This window comes from Panthera tigris, chromosome F2 (genome assembly GCF_018350195.1).
Source record: "Panthera tigris isolate Pti1 chromosome F2, P.tigris_Pti1_mat1.1, whole genome shotgun sequence".
Lineage (NCBI taxonomy): Eukaryota > Metazoa > Chordata > Mammalia > Carnivora > Felidae > Panthera > Panthera tigris.
The window spans coordinates 8,174,995-8,186,779 of NC_056676.1; the positions used below are offsets into that span (position 1 = coordinate 8,174,995).

The window sequence follows — 11,785 nt, forward strand, 5'->3', positions numbered from 1 at the left end:
CCACGTGGGGCTTTGCAGTGGCAGCTCAGAGCCCTCTTTGGATTCTCATCTCCCTTGTTCCCTGCCCCTTCCCCACTCACACAAATGCTCTCTTTCTCAAAAATAACCATTAAATATTTAAAAAAAAAAAAAAGAAAAAGAAAAGAAAAAGTCAATCTTCTTGAACAGCTCAGGTTACTTATTTTATGTCTTTTAAGTAGTCATTTCTATCATCATTTTTTCAGTATAAATTTAATCACGCAATTTGTAACATTGTACTGAGAACGGTGACTTCTTGCCTTCTCCTATTTACAGGGTTTTTTCCCTGCATATAAGCATGATATGTTTTCACATTCCCCCATTCAAAATGTTTGCCTCCTTGGGAAATTCTAATAAAAATCTAAAGATAATAAACTTCAAAATTATAAGATAGATGGATCTATGTGAGATCATCTACAATCTTCTCCAATCAGAAGGAAATAACTTTCCACGTTTGTGAAGACACTTTGTTTCTCTCAACAACCTTCTTCGACTCCTTTCATATTAAAACGCTTTCTAAAAATTTCAGTTCAGTGTTTCCCTTATCAACGCCTTCACAGCCTCACAATTTGCCTTGCAAAGAAGTTGAAATCCTCAGAATGGATTACGAGAAGTGTGCGTATCCCTACCAAAACTAAACATATTAAGCACTTAAATATTTTTAATCAGAGCTATTACAAGGTTTAAGACAGAGATAAATCGTTTCAGTGCAGGAAGATTTAGAACATCCGAGACCCATTGGAGCTAGTGTTACTTTCTTTACCTTCACTGCTCTCACCAAAGATCACAGCACAGAGGGCCTTACGTTTTTTTCAATTATTACATTCTTTCAATCAGGTCAATCCCATATGCATCCAGCCAAGATGTACTGCTTTTACATCTGGAACTAAGACACCAGCTCTAATCATGCGGAAGAAACGGAAAACCATTCTGGCTCTGGATAGTCATCTTGTGACCTCCTCCTCTTCGATCATATACTCACCTGAAATTGGTCAACATTTTTCCTCAGGGGAAAATCCAGGAAAACCAGGAGGGCTGTGTTTGGTTCAGAAAATGTGAAGGAGAGAAAAGTATGGTTTTCCTCCCAGGTGCTCATGCTTCAGGTCTGTTTTGTGAAAAAAATCCAAAATGGAAGCCTTTGGCCTGACAACAAATACGGTCGCTGTGAAAGGGAAGGTGCGGGTGCGACGGGAAGACTTTGGGAGCCAGATGCCTGAAGAGGCAGCATGTTCCAGAGTCATCTACATTTCTCCGTGTTATTGTCCCATGAGCTTGGACTGTGAGGGACCTGAGATCTCCCTGCACGTGCCCATGCCTCAGGACCCTGTTGCCGATAGCCATACCAGTCTATGGTCATGGTGGACAGAGTTTGGAATCTGTGAATTCTGACACCTGCCCTCCTCGCTAATTACATGAGCTCGGGCACGTTACTTAACCTTTCTTTGTGTCTCTGTTAAACAGTGCTTGCCTCAGAGTGTCATCACGAGCTTCAGATTGGACAAAGGACGTGGGTACCCAGCACATCACGGTGCATATGGCACGGACCCATATACCTCCTCCTTTATTTGTCTGTGATTTTGAGCTTCAAATGCACTAAAGAAACCTTAAGTTTCTTATATTGTCAACATTATATTGTCATCTAAAATTCAATGTCTTGTCTGTTGAGGGACTATACTTTTAGGAGAAAAAGCTATCTTGTCTGTGATGATAAGACAGAATACGGTATGAAGGGTTGAACGATAATCTCACCTTCACAGCTGGGAAAGGCTGTGATGTAAATCATCTGCTCCCAAACTATCGGTCAGGGGATACTTTAAATTTCCAACAAAAATGTTTAAATTGACAGGATGAAGGAATGGGGTGTAAGGAAAGGAAGTCAAGGTGTGTGCAATCGAGGGGTGCCTGGGTGGTTCGGTCGGTTAAGCGTCTGGCTCTTGAATTCGGCTCAGGTCATGATTTTATGGTCCGAGAGATCAAGTTCTGCACTGATGCCTCAGAGCCTGCTTGGGATTCTCTCTCTCCCCTTCTCTCTCTCTCTGCTCCTCCCCTGCTCGTGCTCCCTCTAAATAAATAAATAAACAAGCAAACACTTTTTTAAAAAAGATGTGTGCAATCAAGATAGTGGGCAGAGAGAGACAATATGAGAGCAGCGACTGGGTGACAAATGTACTGCTTTCAGAAATCAACACACAAGAGAGTGACCGATGTCAGGGACCACAGGATACAGATCAGCCCTTTGGGGAGACATGTACATCATCACCCACACGAATGTGTAACAACAGCAAGGGTGCCAAGGTGTGGCGTTAAGAACCAACACAAGGTGCCGTGGGCACTTACAAGGGACGGGATTTGGGACGGAGGCTAGGAAAGACTTCCCTAAGGAAAGATGCTTACAAAGAGGAGTAGGGATGCACTGGAAAGAAGTGGCTTTTCAAGGGTGAGCCCAGCATTTCCCATCTGCAGGAAGAAAATGCAGTCTTAGCAGCTGAGGAAGGCAGACGGGGCAGGCAGTGCGTCCGACGTGCAGGGAGGCAGGAGCAAGATGAGGTCAAGGGGCTGTGAGAGCTCCCGGGTCAGGCTTTCGCAAAATGTGTTGGTAAAACCTCAGTGATCAGTGAGTTCGCTTCCGGCACAGCCCTGCTGTCTCGGTCAGGAGAGGGAAATGCGAATTCAGGAAAGGGCAAATGCAGGAAGAGTCCGATTCGGCAAGGAGTGGACCCAAGGAGACATCCAGAGGCGGGCGTCTTTGCTGGCCCAAGTCGTCTTCCCTCGTGATGGATTCCAGAATCACTAAGCGCCCGTTCACTGACGCTGCAGGAAGGGGACACCCGTTGTATTATTTCTTCTGTTTTTGCATATGCTTGAACTTTCACATAATAATGAATGTTTTAGGTTAAAAATGCAGTTTGGATGTAAACACGGGCCACTGGCCAGGTGTTTCCCTGAGACAGTAAGCTTCGGCTGGCCTTTTGCAGGGGAAGGGCTGTGGTTGCCCTCCCTAAGAAGGAGGAAAGAGACAGGCTCATTATGATTGTCGAAGAAGCAAAGAATTAGAGCCCTTGGTTCAATTCCCTGAACCTCCTACATCTGGGGAATTAGGCTATAAATCCTATGAAGCGTTCTCTGGGGATTTCCAAGAATTGTTCACACCCAGGCCACAAACGACACGACAGGAGCACAGACTTTATTTCACACTGTTTTGGCATTTGCAGCTCAGACTGAAATTGCAAAGCAGAATAGGAGAGCCATGAAGAATTGTGCACATGTTTTGAATATTTCAGTCTCTCTGTGGTTCCAACTTTATATTTGAAATACTCCTTCTTCCTCTCTATTTCTTCCTCTCTTGCTCTCTCCTTCCTTTCTACGAATTCTTCTGCCTTTCTTTCCCTCTAACTGCCAATTCTTTTTTTAATTTTATTTGTGTTTTTTTTCCATTTGAGAGAGAGCACAAGCAGGGGAGAGGGGTAGGGGGAGAGTGAGAGACTCTTTTCTGGAGCCCAACGTGGGGCTCGATCCCATGACCCTGGGATCATGACCTGAGTCAAAATCAAGAGTCAGATGCTCAACTCACTGAGCCACCCAGGCGCCCTTCCAAGTGCCAATTCTCAACATATGCCACAACCCATCCAAGGCCCATAGAGGACAGGAAGGTAAAGAAGACAGATACTTATCCTTACCTAAAGGTCCACTCTAGTGTTAATAATAACAGTAAACAATTGGGGCGCCTGGGTGGCTCAGTCGGTTAAGCATCCGACTTCAGCTCAGGTCATGATCTCACGGTCTGTGAGTTCGAGCCCCACATCGGGCTCTGTGCTGACAGCTCGGGTTTCTGGAGCCTGCTTCGGATTCTGTGTCTCCCTCTCTCTCTCTGCCCCTCCCCTGCTCATGCTCGGTCTCTCTCTGTCTCAAAAATAAAAACATTAAAAAAATAATTAAAAAAAAAACACTAAATAATTAAATTAAATCAAAGTTAAACAATTGACACTAAAATTAAGTAAATTAAAACACAAAATCGAACATAATTTTAGACCAGGATACATGCTCTGAAGGAAGAGGACGGGACACTTGATATGAAAACATGTTTGTAGAGAGAACAAATTTACAGCTGGGGGCCAGAAGTAGCCCCTTCCTAGTCTAGAGGTCCCCAAATCAAAATGGCTTTTTGCATTATAATATTCCCAAGGGTCTTATTTTTCATACCAGCCCCATTCTTTCCATTCTTTCTGAAAGGAAATGTTAAAATTGAGATGATAGAGCTTTTGCCCACAACCGCCCCCCTCCCCACCCCCCACCAACCATACTCCAACCTGTTTTTTATCCTAAATAAAATATACAGACTTTCTACTTCTGTCATTAAGATTGCATTTAGGTCCTACTTAGAGGAAGATTATAGGAAAGCAAGTTACTTGTAATAAAAACAAACAAACAAACAAACAAAAAACAAAAACAGAGGTTAGCAGTGACAAATCCTTTCAGTGGGAACTCCTTGAAAGCAAATCTGGATTTGGAGCCAAGCCACAGGATTCAGAGCAGTCCTTTCTTATTCTGAATTTATTTTGAGTTTTCAGAACAGTTGGGAAGCTACATTTGGGCAACCCCAAACATTATTTCATGAATACAATTACATTTTAAAAAATAATTCAACTCCATACCATGTTGGATGGGAGCAGGAAATGGGCAAAAAGATGGAAAAAGGACAGAACAGACACAAAGCGGGGGTGAAGGACAGACTGACAGAAGGAGAAGAAAAAGAAGGAAGAAAAAGACACAAAAGAGACACGGAAACACCATCAGGGAAAAGGACATCCGTAAAAAGCAAAGAGAAAAGAAAGAAGAAAGTCAAAACTGTTGTTCACTTGGACAGCCCAGTATCGATTCCTATCCATTCCCTTTGACATGCTAATTAGCCGCCGAGACAGTATCAGACTCAAAACCCTTATTCTGAGAAAAATCCTTATTCAATATGGGGAAGCATCTAAGACTTCCTCTGAAACACTAGTCTGAGTGGCTAAGCAATGTATGTGACAATTCAAGTGCACGGATCTCAGAAGCTAGAATGTTAACTAACTTGGATTTAAAGAAAAGAAAAGAAAAGAAAAGAAAAGAAAAGAAAAGAAAAGAAAAGAAAGAAAAAAGAAAGAAGAAAGGAGAAAGAAAGAAGAAAGGAAAAAGAAAGAAAGAAAGAAAGAAAGAAAGAAAGAAAGAAAGAAAGAAAGAAGAAAGAAAGAAAGAAAGAAAGAAAGAAAGAAAAAGAAAGAAAGAAGAAGAAAGAAAGAAAAAGAAAGAAAGAAGAAAGAAAGAAGAAAGGAGAAAGAAAGAAAGAAAGAAAGAAGCTAGAACCCCCACCCCATTTAGAGGTTTTAAAATAAAAATTCTCGGGTTACAGTTCCAAAGGTGTTACATCCCCCTCGCCACATCTTATCCAAATATACACATTCAGCTCAAAATGATGGAATAAACTGTCACACTGACTTTATGATCATTAAACCCTTTTAGTCAAAGTCAGATCAGTTGTTTGGGCTGCAGTGAGAAAACAAAAACACGTGGGGTCAACCGGAATCAATCCGGGGGGCAGAGGTTTTCTGGAAGGCGAACTTCTCCTCTACTCTCTTAGGTCTTTGTTTGAGGGCCTGCAAATTACATGGGCAGATTAGCAAGACAAAATGCAGATTTAATTACATATGTAATCACGTGTGTAAAGATGGGGGACACGTATTGTCATTTTGTGTGCACACACAGGTTTTCACAAGGAAATGTGACTTGAGGACGTCATTAGAATTTGGAGTTTATGTCTCTTTTTTTTTTTTAAGTTTATTTTTGAGAGAGAGAGAGAACAAGCAGGGGAAGGGACAGAGAGAGAGGGAGAGAAAGGATCCCAAGCGGGCTCCGCAGTCAGTGCAGAGCCCCATGGGACGCTCAAACTCCTGAACCATGAGATCACGAACTGAACAAAAATCAAGAGCTGGACGCTTAACCGACTGGGCCACCCGGGCACCCTGGAGTTTATATACCTTAGTAGGGAATGGGGAGGGGCAGAGGGATACTTCGGGGAGGACAAATGCCTTCTCAAAAGTGGGGGAGATCCCAGGAACTCAAATGCCTTCAGCTTAAATAATTGTTATGCCACGGTGGTTGCTTCTGGATCCCTTCAGATGCAACACACCCAAAGGGCACAGGTGGTGACCTCTTGGATTCCGATGGCTTGGCAATATGGTGTTTCTCAGGCAAACTGCGTACAAAATCACCTTCTTAGAACTGTGGCTGCCTCTCCGGAAATGTACGTCCTCTCGCATTCTGAGAAGGGCGCTATACCAACCACAGGGAGCATGGACGACGAAGAATTGTCTTCTTTCCACGAGAAAGCAAACACTGTCATCTACAGCCAGAATCCCTCCAGGTGTCCGATCCTGTGGACCTGGAACACGGAGACTGAAGGCCTGGGGGTGCTCGGGTAGATAATGAGACACACGGCTCTGGGGCTGGAGACGTCTGGTTCAGGGATGGGTTTGCTGAGAACTGGGAAACTCAGGAGGTGTGGAGTCTCTCAGGGAGGGGCTGAGAAGCAGGAGGCCCAGGGCCAGCATCCCAGCCCGTGCCAGTAATCTCAAGGAGGAGCCGATAAAAATGGAGAAACAAGAAACGAGGACTAGAAGGGAAAATGGGAAAGGGTGTGGAATAAAAACAAGAAGAGATTCAATCAAGTGAAGAGCGATTCTTGAGGTTAAAGGGGGCCTGTCATTTGTTTGTGATCCCTGGGGATCCTGCGCTCCTGAAGACGCAGGGCTGGAATACAGAGACAGGGCATAACTGAGAGGGTCCTTTCTCCAGGACGCAGGGGGTTCGCTTTGGGGCAGAAGGATAATTTTCATCAGAAACCAGCGTGGGGGAGGAACGAGGGAAGATAAATCGTGTAACCTCACCGAGGGAAACAGTTTTGCTTCTATAAGATAGATCATTGCAGTAGACAAGCTCTGAGGTCTCATCACCTATTTTAACATTTTAATAAATAATACATTCCCACTGAGTCCTCTGTTTTTGAGAATTTGATTTCTGAGTGAAGTTTTATAACTGATATGCTATTCATTACTTTCAAAGAAAATGCTGACGGACACATTACGTGCTTCTCGGGACTACTGAAGGAATCCTTATATTTTAATATCTTAATGGTGTCAGGGGAGAATTATTGTTCAGTGTCACTTATGTAATATTCTGGCTCGGGAGGCCTAACCTGAAAGTAACTGTGAGGAAACAGACAAACCCAAAACAAGGCACACTCTTTTCTTTCAGGTACCGTGCCTCCAAAAAAAATGCCAATATCAAAAAGGCAAAGAAAGTCGGTGGAAATATGCCTGATTAAAGAAAACTAAGTTGATGACACAACTAAACACAATCTCCGATTCCAGACTCAATTCTGTACCACAGGGAAAAATCCTACGATGGGCGTTGTTCAAGTCAACTGATGAAATTAGAATACTGATAGTGGATTCGGTGGATTAGAAAAAAAAAGTATGGTATCAATGTTAAATTCACTAACGTTGACAAATGTACTTGGTTATCTAAAAGAAAACCCCTATTCATAGGAAATTGGGTAAAGGACCATTGTCTGAGTCCTTTGGGGCCGCTGTAACAAAATACTACAGGCTGGGTAGTTTATAAACAGCAGAAATGTATTGCCCACAGTTCCGGAAGCTAGAAGTCCAAGATCATGGCCAGCATGGTCTGGTGAGAGCTGTTTTCTGAGTTGAAGACTTCTCATTGTATTCTTAGGTGGCAGGAGGGATTTAGGGAGCATTCTGGGGCCTCTTTTATAAGGCACAAATCCCATCCATGACAGCCCCACCCTCATAATTTATGCACCTCCCAAAGGCCCCTCCTACTAATACCATCATCTTTAAGGGTTAGGGGTTCAACGCATGAATGGGGAGGGGAACGTGGGAGCACACAAACATTCAGACCATAGCAGCCTAGATGCACGCAATTTACTCTCAGATGGTTCAGAGAGAAAAAGAGGGGTGGGGGTGGGCAGTGATAAAGCAAAGGAAGCCATATGACAATCCTGGCGAAGAGTATATAGGTGTTCAACGTACTATTTTTATTTTTGCAATTCTTCCGTTAAGCACTTCATGGGGGGGTGTGAATTTCTAATAAGGAATAACTCTGAGGTTGCCCCATATCTTCCGTCCAGGCCTATTATTTGTCTTATAAAAATTAACTGCTAAGCAGAAGGGAGAAAAAAAAAACCTCAAATGAACCAGGGAAATTCTAATTGTTGCTAAAGCAGAGAATTCACGAAGGGAGCGGTCCAAAATGGACAGGAAATCGGCCTCCGCTATAGGCAAAAAGTTTTTTACGTCTTAAATCGTAAGATACGCTGAGAGCAAAGCTGAGAGGAACCTACTTTTCTACTGCCAGAACATTGCCTTAACAAGTTCCTGGAGTGTCCTGAAGCAGGCTGGATTGCTTTCTTGGGACGTGGAATAAAAGGGGTGAAGATTCCCGGGGACTTTGGACTGAGTCCGTTTTCCAATTGGTTTACATCTGCCAACGGATGATTTTACGATGCGGCGTACGTAAGGTGTGGTTTTTGTTTTTTTACTATTTATCACTTCTTTGTAAAACAGCCTTTAAGAACGCCTGTGAAAAGTGGTAACCCTGATGGTTCTGACTCCCCGAGTCGCCTCGCGCTTTATCCACCTGCCCGACAATGTGGCCGTCTTCCTGAAGGTGGCGCTGTGCGCGAGCGCGGGGGGTGAAAAAGAAAGGACCTTTCCGGTGTTGCACCTGCCCTGGGGCACGGCGTACACGCACAAGGAATACACTCCAGAACAATCCGTACCATGGCAAATGGTGCAGATAAGGAGCGAGGTCGTGAGCCGCTTCTATGCCCCTCAAAGGGGTTGGCATTAAAATGGCACAACCTTTTGGTCTGCAGTCCTCAACTGACGGTTAAGGGTGTCCTTCCCAGAGTCGTCATTCCACGACCTTTTGCTTCCCCTTGTCGCACCTTCTTCTTTCTCTAACTTTTCTTCCTACCCTCTCTTTTCACTTCCAAATTTGCTTTACAATTGGTGTAGGTGTTTTCTACCTCATAGAAATTATATTATCATTTAAAAAAACGAACAACCAAGAAAAAAAGAAAGCAGCAAAAAAAAATTTTTTTAACACAAGAAAAAGAAAAGAAATTGTATTATTAAAACCTCCTTTGCGTACTGGCCTTGAACTGACCTAAAGTATTGCCATACCTGCCCAAGAGTTATGGTAATGGAAGGTGTTTTGTGCTGGCCAGAACCAGAAAACCAAAACTGAGGATTGGGAGGCACATCTGGGCATTCTGCTAACTTGATTGGGGCTGGACATGAGAAGTGGCCGCTGGAAGTCTTGTGACAGTTTGTTGAGTAGTATGCAGACTGACTAACATTTCAGTGGCCAAGTGAATTCCCCCAAAGGGCTGTCTCCTGAAGGAGGCCAGTGCCTTTCCCGGTGAGCTCTGTCCATGTCTGGACCATTCGGGTGACGCTTCGGACACAGGAGAAGCAGCAAAAGTGGAGGGAAATAATACAAGTCATTTTAGAAACTTGCAGACACACTTTTGGAGAGCGTACTAACCAAAGGGGGTCCATAAAATGATAGGAGAAGGAGTTGAGGTGATTTCTGTAGCATCTTTATGAAAGAATAAGCCATCTTTCTTCTAAGAGAAACGTCTTCTTCTAAGGGAAGGGCAGTAAGGAACAGACAGAAGCTATGGGGAGAATTACATCTGGGTTCTATTAGGACAAACTGCATACCAGGGGCCACAGGAAACATTGCCAAGAAGGTTTTATGGACTCCTATTTGTAAGAAAGAGTGAACTTTCTTTTGTGAGTGAAGTGCCTTCATTCTTGTTCAGAAGCAGGAAGGTAAACCGGCTGTCTCCCCCCCTCCCCGCCCCCCAGTTTCTGGTGATTATTTATCCCTTTCATCCACAGACTCTCAAAGCCGCCCGGAACCTTGGAGATCACCCACTTTGCAGATGAGGACGCCAGTTGAAGTGATTGTCCAGAGTCATACAGAGTTGAAACAGCAGCCCAGTTCTGTCAGCCTCCCCAGTCCGTGTTTATTTTCCCACTGCACAAAACTACCTCCTTAGTTTATTTCCAGCACACGGAAAGTTACCCCCACCCCGCCACCCCATTTCCAGATCCCACACCCCTCTCTGGTTTTGAGCAGCAGTCCCTTTGTACTGCATGACTTCTCCATACGACTGGGGCCCACCGAAGACACACACAGTAGGACCCCCATGAGCGTTGAGCCCAACCGAACCTCAAAGACACGGACAGCTCTGCCGATGTCACGGTTAGCCTGTCCCGAGCTCCCAGCTCCACATGACATCTTCAAGGGACAGCACTGCATCTCACTTTTGACAGAATGTCTTCCCTTTTGCCTTCGTAGGTTTCACTGCGGCAGCCTCCCTCGTGTCTTTGGCTTGGGCCCTGGCCTCTTACCAGAAGGCCCTCCGGGACTCTCGAGACGACAAGAAGCCCATCAGCTACATGGCCGTCGTCATCCAGTTCTGCTGGCACTTCTTCACCATCGCCGCCAGAGTCATCACCTTCGCCCTCTTCGCCTCGGTTTTCCAGCTCTACTTCGGGATCTTCATCGTCCTCCACTGGTGCATCATGACCTTCTGGATCGTACACTGTGAGACAGAATTCTGTATCACCAAATGGGAAGAGATTGTGTTCGACATGGTGGTGGGGATCATCTACATTTTCAGCTGGTTCAACGTCAAGGAAGGCAGGACTCGCTGTAGGCTCTTCATCTACTACTTTGTGATTCTTTTGGAAAATACAGCCTTGAGTGCCCTCTGGTACCTCTACAAGGCTCCCCAGATCGCAGACGCGTTTGCCATCCCGGCGCTGTGTGTGGTGTTCAGCAGCTTTTTAACTGGCGTCGTTTTTATGCTGATGTATTATGCCTTCTTTCACCCCAACGGACCCAGGTTCGGGCAGTCACCAAGCTGTGCTTGTGAGGACCCAGTCGCCGCCTTCACTCTGCCTCCAGAGGTGGCCACGAGCACGCTCCGGTCCATCTCCAACAACCGCAGCGTCGCCAGCGACCGCGACCAGAAATTTGCAGAGCGGGACGGGTGCGTCCCTGTCTTTCAGGTGAGGCCCACGGCCCCGTCCACCCCATCGTCTCGCCCACCACGGATTGAAGAATCTGTCATTAAAATTGACCTGTTCAGGAATAGGTACCCAGCGTGGGAGAGACACGTTTTGGACCGAAGCCTCCGGAAGGCCATCTTAGCCTTTGAATGTTCCCCGTCTCCTCCAAGGCTGCAGTACAAAGATGATGCCCTTATTCAGGAGCGGCTGGAGTATGAAACCACTTTATAAAATAGAAGGCTTTGGAGGGGCCACAACCTCCAGGTGAAGGGGTGACAGCGGGGCCGTGGCAATAACGAAACTCCGTCCTAGACCAGGGCAGAGAGCTGTAATGCGCTTAGTGTGACCGCCCATCAGCTGGCTGCCCTGCTGTGGTCTCCTTTCCAAACAGCAGCTGAAGGGAACATGGCGGCTTAGTAGGACTTCTCGTTGCTACCAGCCCTCCTGTCCACTCTCAGCGTGTCCACCAGAGGGTACAATTATCACGGAAAATGTTGCCTCCAATCAATAGGGTGTTTTGATGGAGTCAACTGATCTTTGCAGAAAAATCTATTCAGTCACACACACACACACACACACACACACACACACACGCCCACACCTGCTAATACACACACGGCACC

General features: G+C 45.3%; 1 protein-coding gene across 1 annotated transcript in view; it reads left to right on the forward strand.

Annotated features, from left to right (window-relative positions):
• Positions 1–11,393, forward strand: part of XKR4 (XK related 4) — a 413,265-nt gene extending 401,872 nt beyond the window's left edge. The window contains exon 3 of the mRNA XM_042973574.1: positions 10,447–11,393. Coding sequence (XP_042829508.1) covers positions 10,447–11,393 — 947 coding nt within the window. The remainder of the gene's footprint in view (positions 1–10,446) is intronic.
• The last annotated feature ends 392 nt before the right edge of the window (positions 11,394–11,785 follow it).